The 14,359-nt window shown below is 37.7% G+C and overlaps 4 protein-coding genes across 4 annotated transcripts in view; all 4 read right to left on the bottom strand.

Moving 5' to 3' along the window:
* LOC111467298 (nuclear transcription factor Y subunit A-7-like) overlaps window positions 1-10,958 on the bottom strand; it is a 20,875-nt gene extending 9,917 nt beyond the window's left edge. Inside the window, exons 1-2 of the mRNA XM_023112166.1 lie at window positions 10,950-10,958; window positions 6,258-6,265 (exon numbers count right to left, since the gene is read on the bottom strand). The gene's annotated coding sequence lies outside the window, so the exon portion shown is untranslated. The remainder of the gene's footprint in view (window positions 1-6,257; window positions 6,266-10,949) is intronic.
* Window positions 1-13,472, bottom strand: part of LOC111467229 (polygalacturonase inhibitor-like) — a 14,195-nt gene extending 723 nt beyond the window's left edge. Inside the window, exons 1-3 of the mRNA XM_023112070.1 lie at window positions 13,467-13,472; window positions 10,527-10,532; window positions 18-1,128 (exon numbers count right to left, since the gene is read on the bottom strand). Of these exons, the coding sequence (XP_022967838.1) occupies window positions 103-1,089 (987 nt within the window). The 5' untranslated portion in view covers window positions 1,090-1,128; window positions 10,527-10,532; window positions 13,467-13,472 and the 3' untranslated portion in view covers window positions 18-102. The remainder of the gene's footprint in view (window positions 1-17; window positions 1,129-10,526; window positions 10,533-13,466) is intronic.
* On the bottom strand, window positions 5,033-8,649 carry LOC111467270 (protein POLYCHOME-like). The gene is made up of 3 exons (XM_023112128.1): window positions 8,480-8,649; window positions 7,905-8,271; window positions 5,033-5,910 (listed from the first exon to the last, which is right to left on the bottom strand). Exons 2-3 carry the CDS (start codon window positions 8,262-8,264, stop codon window positions 5,581-5,583), a joined length of 690 nt encoding a protein of 229 aa, XP_022967896.1. The 5' UTR covers window positions 8,265-8,271; window positions 8,480-8,649; the 3' UTR covers window positions 5,033-5,580.
* Window positions 10,972-14,359, bottom strand: LOC111467275 (ras-related protein RABA4d-like). The gene is made up of 2 exons (XM_023112131.1): window positions 13,824-14,359; window positions 10,972-11,535 (listed from the first exon to the last, which is right to left on the bottom strand). Exons 1-2 carry the CDS (start codon window positions 14,048-14,050, stop codon window positions 11,091-11,093), a joined length of 672 nt encoding a protein of 223 aa, XP_022967899.1. The 5' UTR covers window positions 14,051-14,359; the 3' UTR covers window positions 10,972-11,090.

Genomic DNA, 14,359 nt, shown 5'->3' with positions numbered 1-14,359 from the left:
AAAAAAAAAAAAAAAAAAAAAAACGCTTTTCAAATCCAAATTTTAGAAGCTCCTAGTTAAACAAACTCGTAAGATAATGTTTTGGAGTGATTTCGAACCTCGTCATTTGCATTTACCAAGTGGCTTTCCACACAAGCACTTGTTATTAGAATAGGAGTAGACATCGAAGCTTTGCAACTTCCCTCCGACCGGAATCCGACCACAAAGCTTGTTGTAACTCACATTCAGCAGCTGCAACTGCAAGTTAACAGCCATCACAGGAATTTTCCCGAAGATCTTATTATGGTTAAGATCCAACCAAGTCAAGCTCCGAGGAAGCACGACCTTCGACATGTCGAACTCCAACAAGTTCCTCGACAAGTCGACGATCTCCGTCGTCTTCTTCCCTCCGAATATCACCGATCCATCGCCCTCGAGCCTGTTCCTCGACAAATCAATCACATTGAAATCCACTCTCTCGAAGGAAGTTGGAATTTTCCCAGAGAGTTGGTTGTGTGAAAGATAAAGATATGGGATTTTTCCCTTGAAGTTTCCGAATGAATCGGGGATCGGTCCGGTTAATTTGTTTCGGTCTAAATGGAGAGTGCCAAGGCGTTGGAGGTTGGCGAGGGAGCTCGGGATGGAGCCGGTGAGTCGGTTGAAAGAGAGGTCGAGAAGTTCGAGATTGGTGAGGGAGCTGAGGAAATTTGGGATTGAACCAGTGAGAGTGTTCCAACTTAGGTCAAGGTATTTTAGGTTATGGAGTTTGGCAATGGCGGGTTGGATGGGGCCAGTGAGATTTGGAAGCTTGTGGAACATGAGGTTTTCGAGGTACGGGAGGTCGCCAACGAACGGCGGGATTTGTCCCGAGAGTCTCGTGTCAGCGAAGATGGTGAGGGAGACGATCCGGTGGGAATTCCGATCACATTCGACGCAGTACCAGGTGCAACAATCTTCTTCAGGCTTCCATGAGGTGAGAATGTAGGGATTGTTGAAGGCTTTTTTGATGTTGAGAAGGGCTTTCTTGTCATTTGGATGGCAGAGTTCTGCAAATGAAATGGTGAAGAATAGGAAGAAGATTAAGAGGAAGGTGGATGGAGAAGAAGACATTGTTGGTGAGGGTTTGAGATGGATTGATGAACAAAAATGAAAGAGATACCGCTCTTTATAAAAGAATTCGAGAGACCCTACATTAGTTGAAGGGGGAACGAACCATTCTTTATAAAGATATGGAAACCTCGACCAGCCGTCAATGTTTTAAAAATGGTGAGATGATGTTATACGTACAAATGGTATCAGAGCTAGACACTGGGTGGTGGGTTAGCAAGTACATTGGGTCTCCCAAGAGGTGAATTGTGAGATCCCACATCGATTCAAAAGGAAAACGAATCATTCTTCATACGAGTGTAGAAATCTCTCTCTAAAAGACGCATTTTAAAAACCATGAGACTGAAGACTATATGTACAAATGGTATGAGAGTCAGAGAATGGGTAGTGTGCTAGTGAAGACACTTGTCTGGAAGGGGTGGACTGTGAGATTCCACATCGACAGTAGATGGGAACGAACCATTCCTTATAAGGGTGTGGAAACCTCGGAAACGAAACATTACTTATAAGGGTGTGGAAACAAACGCGCTTAAAACCGAAAAGCTAACGGCAAAACATAACGGGCTAAAGTGGGCAATATTTGCTAACGGTGGGCTTAAGCTGTTACATAATTTTACTTGAATTAAATTTTATTAAAGTATAATTATACAATGAAAAACGAATGTTATTAAAAGGTTAATATTATATTATAGCGTTAAAAATGTTATTATAAATTTAAAATAACACAATATTTTAGCTATACTAAACATATTATATAGCTTTAATAAAAAATAAAAATAAAAATGCCATAAAATATGTTCATACCAACGAATATAAGCTATCCTCCATACTATGTTATAACATCCATTATAGCTATAAAAAAATGTTATAAAAAGTCTCGAACTTTTAATAACATGGTGATATGGACCAAAAGACATCAATCATACAATATGCTTGAACGAAGATATGAAGAAAATATTATTGAAATTATCAAAAGATATTTCAATTCATGGCACACTGAAAGAAGAATGAAGTTTTATGTTATAAATTTTGGGTGGATTAATTTATAGTTCTTGTATTTCATTAATGTATTTTAAGACTTTTTATTTACTTCCGGTTACAATTACATCATGGTTAATTATAGTCATTAAGTATGAATGTTACCACTCTTGGAATGCATTTATAGGGGGACTTGAAAATATATATAAAATGAGCATTTGTGCTTTCTTTAGCCAATGGCTAAGTTTATTTGCAATTCTATATAGCTTAGGTTGAATGTAGAATCATTCAAGCTTGACATGATCAATCTTGCTTGTGGAGTGATTCGAATCTCAAACAAGTGTTTGAGATATTTGATCAATAAGAATCATTCAAGCTGGACATGATCGATCTTGCTTGTGGAGTGATTCAAATCTCAAACAATATTCTTGCTTTGAGATATTCGATCAACAAGGTAATCTGAATCTTAATCTCCTTGTAGTGATTCCTTATCTTATCACATGGATTGTCCGACATACGAAAAATGATATAAGAAGCCTACGATAGCATTCTTTGTAAACTATCATATCTATTATTTCTTGTAGGGAAACAAATGACTCTCACTCCATTACTGAAAAAATAACTACCATTCAACTCCGTATTCTATCGCGCAAAAAATGGTTTAAATAATAATAATAATAATAATAATAATAAATTCTATTTAAAAAATATATATACTATATATTTTAGTACAAATTTTTTTTAAATTAAATTAATTTTAAGATTTATCAAAATATATATATATATATATAGTCGCTTGCATACTTTTAATGTGACACATTAATTATTGAAACCGGTATGGATTCTATTTTGCATTGCAGTTAGGTGCACAAAAGGTGTGACCTTTCTAGTAATTAATGTCTTTCTTTTTTAGTATAGGTAAAGCACTCTTGTACCAATGATAACGTAGTCGTGCAAGCCATGAGAATGATGTCAGGAGAATTGCATTGTCGCTATAAAAAGTCTTCGGCCTAGTCTAGCATCTACACTCTAACCCACACGTAAACCGCCCACGAACGCTAGCAACCTACATACACATGTCCGACCTGAGACATAGTCACGTCAGCCCGAACTACCAATCGTGCGTTGACTTGAGCCTTAACCGTGCCTTCTCTTCTCGTGTCAAGCCGCCTTTAGAATTCAAGTTGTGTGTGGCTTAGTATCCTAAAATAGGATGTTGTGGAACTTCTTTGGTGAATTTGGACTTCAATATACCGATTCAAGCTAGCGTTAAGGCATTATAGTAACTCCGACTTAGGTTAATCATATAAGTAGTTTTTCAAATATTAGATTATTATTATTTTTTTTTTTCCTATTGACTCAATTCCTTTGAGTTTTATTCTTGTGAACATACTTTCTAGGCGGGATACTTAAACACATTAGTTAAGTACCCATCATCAGCTAGGATTATTGGGGTATTAAATCTCATTTGCTCCCGTATCTTATTGGGGCCCATTTGCTCCCCTATCTTTCTTCTCTTATTGTCAACGTTCGCTCAATAGAGCACTTTCACCAATGATGTTCTCTCTGTTGAGAATTGTTGGAAGGGAGTCACACGTTGGCTTCTTTACGTTAAAGATTGTTAGGAAGGTTATAAGTAATCAGCTCAATGAAAAGCTCTGAAACCAAATGATATGGAAGCACTATAAGGAGTAAGATTCGGATTACCTTGTTCGATCGAATATCTCAAGGCAAAAACATTGTTTGAGATTCGAATCATTTCACAAGTAAGATCAATCATGTCAGAATGATTCTTGTTGATCAAATATCTCAACGCAAGAACACTTGTTTGGGATTCGAATCACTCCATAAATAAGATTAATCATGTCGAGTCTGAATGATTCTACATGACAACTTAAGAATTGCAAAAAAACTTAGTCATTAGCTAAAAAAAACACAAATGCTCCTTTTATTATATTTTCAAAGTTTCCTTACAAATACACAAATTCAAAATGAGCATTCCAATAGTAGTAAAATTCTTAATTTATGGTAAATAGAGTTGTAACATTCATACTTTAAGGGTATAATTGACATAAATGTAACCTAAGTAAATAAAGTCAATATATTAATAAAATATCTTTGATAATTGCAACAACATTTTCTCGATACTTCTTAATTCATATCGGAAAGAGTCCCACATTGAATTGAATTTATATTCAAAATGGACAATATCATATATCAATGTAGAGATCCATGATTTCTAACACTTTCCGATTCTTACTCATTTCGCCACTCAACTGTAAATAATTAAATCTCCCTTAAAAGTTGCTGTGAGTCCAATAACATTTTAAAAGACAAATTTCTGTTGGATGATGAGAGTCCAATAACATTTTAAAAGATAAATTTCTGTTGGATGATGAAAATTCCACGTCGACTAATTTAGGGAATGATCATGGGCTTATAACTGAAGAATACTAACTCCATTGGTATGAGGCCTTTTGGGAAGCCCAAAGCAAAGCCATGGGCTTATAACTGAAGAATACTAACTCCATTGGACTAATTTAGGGAATGATCATGGGCTTATAACTGAAGAATACTAACTCCATTGGTATGAGGCCTTTTGGGAAGCCCAAAGCAAAGCCATGGGCTTATAACTGAAGAATACTAACTCCATTGGTATGAGGCCTTTTGGGAAGCCCAAAGCAAAGCCATGAGAGCTTATGCTCAAAGTGGACAATATCAAACCATTGTAGAGAGTCGTGTTCGTCTAACATGGTATCAAAGTAATGCCCTAAACTTAGCCGTGCCAATAGATTGGCAAATCCTCGAATGTCGAACAAAGGACTCCGAAAAGAAAAAAAGGAGTCAAGCCTTCTCGAAGGTATGAAGGCAATAAAAAATGACTAAGACTCCAAAGGAGTCGAGCCTCGATTAAAGGGAGGCGTGCTTTGTTCGAGGGGAGGTGTTAGATGATAAAAGTTCCACATCAGCTAATTTAGGGAATGATTATGGGCTTATAAGTAAGAAATACTAACTCGATTGGTATGAGACCTTTTGGAAAGCCCAAAGCAAAGCCATGAGAGCTTATGCTCAAAGTAGACAATATCATACCATTGTGGAGAGTCGGGTTCGTCTAACAATTTCAAGTCTAGAGTGAATAAAAATTTCTATTTACATAATTTCCAGTGCCCAAACGAGGCCATTCTTTACCTCTCTCCCTCTATATCTGTGGTAAACTAACCATGGAAGACCCTACAACAACGAGATAGCCTTATATATATATATATATAGTAAATGCTTATTAAACATCTAAAAGCAAAGATGGTTCTTAAAAATGAAAAGGATTCATTCTAATGATCTCTTTCTCCTTCCCTCTGATCAACGAGCGTTCTTGACCAAAGCAATCATCAGCAGATGGTTGATCCAAATTCTGAGTGAGTCTGATGATTGCCATTGCCAAGAGGGCAAAGAGGGGGAAGGAGTTTGGAGTTTGATGTGGCCGTTTCCTAATTCTGGGCGTGTCTTTGTTGAACTGAATCAACGAAATGACATTAAAGTGCGAACTCTTTTCTCCCTCTCTGCTTTCTTCGCACTGCTTGTCCTTTTCAATTTCTGCAGCTCCTCCATTACCACTTTCTCCACTTTGTCTATGGAGTTCAAAAGCTTATTCTGGGGAGTCAGAATCTCCGCCCCTCCCACGTTTTGATTTGTGATTCCACGAAGAATCTTTGGCACTTTGCCTATGGTTGCCTTTGGGGTTACCAGAAAAATGCTTGCCTCTAAAACTCTTTCGTCCGAGGGAGCAGGACTAATATCACTTCCTGGGCCTTTGTTTTCTTTCATGCGAGCTCTCGTTCTTTCAATTGCCTGATTAAAAGAATAAGATTCTGTCAAAATTAACTACTGGAAGCTGCTGATAAAATATAGCCCAACCTTTCCTCGAATGAAAACTAGGAAAGAATGTCTAGGAAAAACGCGGGTGCTATTGAATGGCATAAAGCAGTAACTAAATACAGAGATGCCTACATGCAAAATCAAGCAAAATAAGATGAAAACTTTAAAAATGGGAATCTGAAGAAAAAATACAAAAGCATGAGCACACATGCAAAGCTTTAAAGAGAATTGAAAGAAACTCAATTCCTCCCTAACAAATATTATTCACTTTGGTCTGGTACATATCATCATCAACCTCACGGATTTAAATCGTGTCTACTAGAGAGAGGTTTCTACACTCTTATAAGGTATGCTTCATTCCTTTCTCTCTCCAACCAACGTGGTATCTCACGATTCACTCCCTTCGGGGGCCAGCGTTCTCGGTAGCACATCACCTAGTGTCTAACTCTCATACCATTTATACTGGCCAATAGACAAGATTTGTTAGAGTGGACTTAGGCTATTACAAATACTATCAAAGAAAGACAACGGACAATGTGCCAACCAAGATATTGGCCCCCAAGAAGTGTGGATCGTGAGATCTCATATTGTTGGAGAGAGGAACGAAGCATTCCTTTATAAAGGTGTGGAAACACCTCCCTATAAAAAAATAGAACGGAAAATCTAAAAAAGAATAATATTTACTAGAATTGAGTTTTAGCAAGGCTACCTTCAATTTTTTCACAAATGACTGCAAAAATATGAGGGAAGCAACTTACAGAGTTGGAAAGATTCAAGATGAATGATGCACGAATACAAACACGTGGCATAGTGAAGGTACGATGCATTATACCGTGATAATATATTTGCTAAAAAATAAGGACACAAAAAGCATACATTTCTAAAAATTATACATCCATTTTTTTACATTACGAAGATAGTTTTCTTAGAGGAGACATATTGAGCTACGGAATCCGACAGCAATAACACCCTGAAGCGAGCACACGATTTTATGAAGTAAGCCCATTTGGGTTTTGGCCCATTCACAAGTATCAAACACATGCTTAATAAGCATTATACACGTTCCACAAGTAATGATAATACCAGTGTTAATATGTATTTCAATCAGAATGTTAAACCATTATTGGCTTGTAAATGTACATTAATGATAATACCAGTGTTAATATGTATTTCAATCAGAATGTTAAACCATTATTGGCTTGTAAATGTGCATTTTTTTACATTCAAATTACATAGGGCCAAAATGATGATTGGGTATCAAGTCAACACATGCTAGTAACCAGCCAAAGCATATTTGAGCCCACCAAAAAGTAGTTCTAAAAACAGGTGAAAATGAAGCCTAAGAAACAATTAGAACCAAAGAAAAAAATAATTAATTAATACCAAAAAAGGAGCATTATGATAACTTTAATTAATGGTGGACAGGATCTCATTATCCAGACTGTTGATGTTTCATATGAAATCATTGGGCATGGACGTTACAAAACCAAAAGAATCTTCTTTTTAGACAAACAGGTTGGTAGTACATAGCTTAAAAGCACTGAAAATTTATTGATTAATTAACTTGAAGAAAAAGGAAAGTGATCCAACCTAAGAATTCACTAAAAGAATTAGAGATATGCATTAACATTTTCAGGCCAAAATCAATTCAAATCAAATCAAACCTAATGCTACCAACTGAAAAACAGAAACAAGAATAACAACTACACCAGAAAATCAAAAGGATCTTTCCCGAAGATCAAGCAAATTCAATTTTGAATGAATCCAAACAAGTATACTGTATCAGAGAACAATATAATACCAGAGACCATATGCAATAACAATGAGAGTGAATTTTCCATATATCATATGAATCAAATAAACTGGATACTACATCCAAGTAATCCACAAAATTATACGCAGAACAGAACAAAATCTTGAAAGATTTAGCAGAACAAAAACAAAGTAACAGGGGATTAGTCATTTACCCTCACAACTGCAGTTATGTCGCGGAGAGGAGTTCTTGGGTACCAAATCGGTAACACACTATTCCTCCCCCGAGATCTACTCCGCCGGGAGATCCCAGCCACCGCATTCTCGCGGCTCAACGCAGGAGATCTGTAGAGAAATCTATTTCGCCCAATTCCACCAGAAATGGGAGAACCAAAACTGCGTCTCAGATTCGTAGGTCTTTGTTGAGCTGTAGTCGTCGTTGTGGCGCGAGAAATCGGAGTCCCTAACAAATTAGTACTCATTTCTTTCTCATCCAATATACCTTCCGATCTCCAACGAGCAAATACCTCGGCATGATCTACTTGCCTCTCCAATCTATCTCTTGATTCCGACATTATGGAACTTCAAAAGGAAACGACAAGAAAACAATCATTTCAGAGAAAAAGAAAACAAGAGAAGCCCTAATCAAACTCTACAGTAACAAAAAACTCAGAATCTTTCAGTTTCAAACCAAAACTGACTATCAAACCTACATTTCATTTCTACATTCTCCAAAAAAAGTAAAACAAAAAATAAAAAAGGAAAAAGGGAAGATGGATTTGATTCATACCGTGAGATTCCAGCGAGCTTCAATGGAGTATTCTCGTTGTCCTTCGACCAAAACTAATCTTAAAAAAAAGCAAAAACAATGGCGGCGGATTGGAGGGAGGCGCTGTTCTGCAAAACGCGCAGTCGAAAAATGAGAGGGAAGAAGATGGAGCTGATTAGAACGAAGGCGAAATTTTTGGCTGATTTCAAATGCCAAAATTTGGGCGCTACTTAAATCCATTTTTAATTTTTTTTTTGCTTAAATTTATTACACGTGGCTTTTCTTTTCTTTTTTTCTTTTTTTTTTTTTTAATTTGAATTTCAAATTTGTTGGACGAGCGGGATCTTTTTCTTTTCTTTTTTTTCTGTTTTGCAATCTAAATTTTATTTAGCTTATGGTATGTTGATGTGAAATGACTATAAAGTCCTTATGTTTTATATTGACATTATAGTGTTAATCGAGTTTGAGGAGATCTGTCGGTAATTGACCGGATTAAGGTATCCGTTATTATCTTAAATATTAATGATTTGATGTTCGGATAATTATTAAATTTTATTTCTTCCCTTTGAAATTTGTATATTCAAATTGAATGAATTTAGTGAGCACAAATTAAAAGTTTTGAATTTCATTGAACCACAGGCTCCGGACCAAACTACATTAGGCTCGAATGCTCAGAGGCATAGACGATAACCTCAACAACCCATGCAAACGTGGCCCGTATCAGTCCCCCAACTCGTTCTGCCTCCAAACCACACATGCGCTTGGTCGTGCCCAACGCCTCATCCCAAAACCACACGGACCGTTTTGCCCACAAATGTGACCCGAACACCAGACTTGACCTAGAACGTGACCCTTGCCTCACATTTCTGACCCATGACTCGTATTTGACCTAACCTATATTGCAACCCATGCGCCACTCGAATTGGAACTTTGATGTAATCCAAAGCGTTTAAGGTCAATATAGCCACGGTTTAACAAATTTAAAATAATTGGAGTCAAGTTTGAATTAGTTAATGCAATTAAATGATTCAATTTTCATGATGATATCCTAAATATGATGACATCATATTTTGGTTGTATGAATGACATGTACTCTATGGTCTATCTACGTGTTATTTTCTTTTATACATTATGATTATATTATGCTTATGAATACTAAACCCATGTATGTTATGATACCATGATCATGTTATGCTTATGAAACATTGATTAACCATGTATGATAATAATTAAAGATATGTCATGTACTTGCATACATGTCTCATAAGAAAGTTATGTCCTGAAAAGAATGGAAGTATGATGTGCATCATAACCATGTATCTGATTTGAAGTCACACGACCTCATGCATGTTGTATATTACGAGCCAATTATATTTTTTCAATATATTTTATACAAGCACACACCATGATACCATACACTTGAGATAATGTAGCATGTGTTTGGGTGCCTATTAGTCTTCCATTGACCTCGTCCTCTCTCAGTTCTTCGTTTTGCCATCGTTCCATGCCAACCATTCATTGTATTGTTATTCATAGTGCCTCTCAATATATCCCAACTCGGTTGAGTTCAGTCAAATTGCTTTCTTTAATCAAGTTGGTTGGATTAACGAAACAACCCATTAAAAAATCGGGTTAGTTCAAAAATTATCATCACGCTATAAAATTCGGGTTCCTTATTGTTAAGGATATTGAATAATAAATTATAGTTTATCATATATATCATATTTGATATTTTATTATAATGCAAATATCTATATTTGCTTCTTACCAGAGTTATATTTCCATTTATTACTGTTTTTATATCTTTGTAATTTATTTGATTATAAATAAGATAACTTTCACACCATTTAGATGTGGTGGATTAATCAAACATTCTTATGGTATCAGAGCCCTCTCGGTTTAACAATCCAGATCTTTTCTTTTCAATGGCTTTTGAATCCTCTAATCTTCTTCTCCACTACCCCTACTGGCTTTGACGCTGCAGGGACAGTCTTCATGGTTGCCACAGACGGAGCCGATTGATTACTCTTCGGCTCCACCCTATTGACCTCCAAATCACCTTTCGTCATACTCTGTACATACAATCTCACCTTTTCCAACCCAATCGGTTTTCCCGCCAATATAGTCTCTCTCATTTTCTTCCCAATCAACCTTTCATCCTTCACAAAAACTCTAATCTCAAGATTCTCATCAGTGTTCTCTTCAGAAATATACAAAATCTCGACAAGCCCATCAACCTTGTGCAGAGATTTACCTTCAGAATCTGGGTGCCGCACTGGCCTCTTCACCAACCAAGTTGTCGCTGCCCTTCCTACCAAAATTGGCTCCTTCGCCCAATGTGGCGACTCTTCCGGCTTCAACATTGTCTTTGTCCCTTGCTCTAGGTTTCCCCTTCTACTTCTTGGGGTTAGACATATTCTCACCCGAGCCAAGGCAGCAGCTAAGCGACAGAGAGATCTAGACTGATCCGGAACATTCCTAAATCAATTAGAGAGAGCGAGAGAGATCCATGGGGTATCAAGCCAGGCTCTATACAAATTAGTAATACATTGAATTCATTTTTCTTAGTATAAACCAAGGTGGAATAGAAAAACAAGGTCCCAACTCAAATGATTATGGAATTATGTGAAGTTCACGAAGCAAAACAACACCCTTTTTTGACAGAATCCTGGTCTTGTCCAGGAACAATAATATTAGTTCCTTTAAACAGCGCCGCATTCCCACTAATATCTATTGCTTCCCCAGCTGCAAGGCTCTTCTTGCTGATTATCCTATAAATCTCTTTTAGAATTGTGAAGAACGCAGTCTCGACGTTTGTCGACTCGAGCGCTGATGTCTCCATGAAGAACAGGTTCTCTCTTTCTGCAAATTCTTGTGCATCTTCTGTTGGCACTGCTCTGAGGCTTCCTAAGTCGCATTTGTTTCCGATCAGCATTATAACGATGTTCTTGTCAGCATGTCCTCTTAGTTCTTCCAGCCACCGGGACATGTGATCGAATGACTGGCGCTTCGTCATATCGTAAACCAGCATCGCTCCCACTGCACCTCTGTAGTATGCACTTGTCACTGCTCTGTACCTGGCAATGCGAAAGACGAGATGTCTTCAGGAACTATAATAAATTTAACAGCAACATTCATTACTTAATGACATAACGACATCGAGTTTATGCATGTTATTTCAGAAGTCAGTTTTGATATCAGCAGACAAATGGGAAGTATTGCAATATATAAGCTACTGGGATTAAAGGAAAACTTGAATTGTTGATACATAAACTCCAAATATCAAACTCTGTTTTTCATTGAGTTTCATGTTTTCATCCGTTGGAGAGGAGAACAGGGGAACGAAGCATTCTTTATAAAGGTATGGAAACATCTCCCTAACAGACGCGTTTTATCCTTGAGAGGAAGTTCGAAAGGAAAAGTCCAAAGAGGACAATATCGGCTAGTGGTGAGCTTGGGTGTTACAAATGGTATTAGAGCCAGACATCGGACAGTGTGCCAGCGAGGACGCTGAGCCTTGAAGAAGAGTGAATTGTGAGATCCCACAACGATTTGAGAAAGGAAAGAGTGCTAGCGAGGACGCTGGGCATCGAAGGGGGGTGGATTGTGAGATCTCACATTGAATGGAAAGGGGAACAAAGCATTCCTTATAAGGGTGTGGAAACCTCCCCGTAGCAGATGCATTTTAAAAACCTTGAGGGGAAGCTCGAAAAGGAAAGACTAAAGAAGACAATATCGGCTAGCGGTGGGCTTGGACTATTACAGAAATGACATAAAAAATTGTTTAGTGCGTTTAGGTTAGAGTAAGAAAACCATGTCCCCAGTCTTAGAAGTAAAGTCCCATCTGTGCTTGTCTGCAGTACCCTTCATAATCTGCTAGACCCTGATGAGCTGAAACTTAATATCATCCAAAGCATGCAGCATCACAGCTTTGTAAGAGTTTGGTCCCTGATAAGACAGAAGACTAGAAGCAGGTTTGCCATACAATAGCTGAAATGGGGTAGCTATACATCCCAGATGACAGTATTTTTCATATTGGAATAACCTAACCCACCGCTACTAGATATTGTTCTCTTTGAACTTTTTTTCTCGGGCTTCACCTTAAGGTTTTTAACACGCATCTCAGGCTTCACCTCAAGGTTTTTAACACGCATCTGCTAGGGAGAAGTTTCCACACCCTTATAAAGAATGCTTCGTTCCCCCTCGAACCGATATGGGATCTCACACATATGCTAACCTCTCTCCCCTTTTATATGCATTCCCATACGATGGCCACACTACTCCGAACTACCCGAGTCCCACATAACACACCCTTCACTTTCACATTAGATTGCTTCTAGCAACTCCTTCTCTCGTGTCTTTTCAGAGCAAACATAAAATGAACCTATGGGTCACCAATCCTATCAGAGAAGTTTCATTTAATCTGAAACAGCTACAGCTAAATACAATATAAACAACAACCCAATATGAAAAATGTAAGCAGAGGAGGAAATAACTTCAACTAGACATCATTATCTAACACCCACGTTTCACTTCTTCGGATGATATCCTCCTAAGACTTGGTAGACAAATAGATATCTGCATTCTCGTAGGAATACAGATTAAACAACAACCATACAAGTCATAATTCTATTTGAGGCTTCCGAGCTCGTTGTGGTCTAACTGTTAGGAATCACAAACCTCCATAATAGTATGATACTGTCCACTTTGAGCATAAGCTCTCATGGCTTTATTTTGTGCTTCCTCAAAAGGCCTCTATATAACCCCACGATCATTCCCTAAATTAGCCAATGTGGGACTCTCTCCCAACAATCCTCCCCTTGAACAAAGTACAATATAGAGCCTCCCTCGAGGCCTATGAAGCCCTCAAACAGCCTCTCCTTAATCGAGGCTCAACTCCATCTTTGGAGTCCTCGAACAAAGTACACCCTTTGTTCAACACTTGAGTCACTTTTGACTACACCTCAACATTTGAGGATTCTATTGACATTAATAATTTAAGGGCAAGGCTTTGATACCATTACCATGTTAGTAATCACGAATCTCCACAATTGTATGATATTATCCACTTTGAGCATGAGCTCTCATAGTTTTTGCTTCGGGCTTCCCAAAAAATTCTCATACCAATGGAGATATATTCTTTACTACAAAACCCATGATCATTCCCTAAATTAGCCTACGTGGAACTCTCTTCCAACAATCCTCAACACAACTGACTCTATATTCTATCATACAATCATTCATTTAATTCAACCTAACAATTACCACAAAGCTCAAGAACATATATCCATTTTACAGATCCAAACATTGAACAATGAAGTAGTTTGCACAAGAAAGAAACCCAAAAGAATCAAGGGGCACTTACCGTTCTTGTCCAGCAGTATCCCATATCTGGGCTTTCACTGTTTTCTGATCAACAACAAGAGTTTTAGTCTGAAACTCGACTCCAATAGTAGCTTTGGAATCAACGCTAAATTCATTCCGTGAAAATCGAGCAAGGAGTTGGGTTTTGCCGACGGCCGAATCTCCGATCAACACAACTTTGAAAACATAATCAATCTTCTGGTTAAAATCCCCATATAGATTCGACATTCTCTCCCTCTCCAAATTCCCACAAACCCCACCTCGAAAACACGCAGATTATACGCATAACAACATTATAACCCCAACCAAATTGCCCATTTCCCGATCGTTACAAGTAAGGGAAGGGAAGCTGAATAATCGATCATCTCCCTGGAATTGGACCCAGAGGTGGGGTTTGAAGGGAATTTCAGAGAATAGTGAGTGGATGTTGGAAAGCTGGGATTGAAGAAGATGAAGGGGAGGAAGAAGAGAGATTGAAAAGAGAGCGAGAAGTGGAATTAGAACAACGGCCATTGTGGGGTATCACCAACGGTTTTG

This window comes from Cucurbita maxima, unplaced genomic scaffold (genome assembly GCF_002738345.1).
Source record: "Cucurbita maxima cultivar Rimu unplaced genomic scaffold, Cmax_1.0 Cma_Scf00033, whole genome shotgun sequence".
Classification (NCBI taxonomy): domain Eukaryota; kingdom Viridiplantae; phylum Streptophyta; class Magnoliopsida; order Cucurbitales; family Cucurbitaceae; genus Cucurbita; species Cucurbita maxima.
This window is presented reverse-complemented; position numbering and strand designations above follow the sequence as displayed.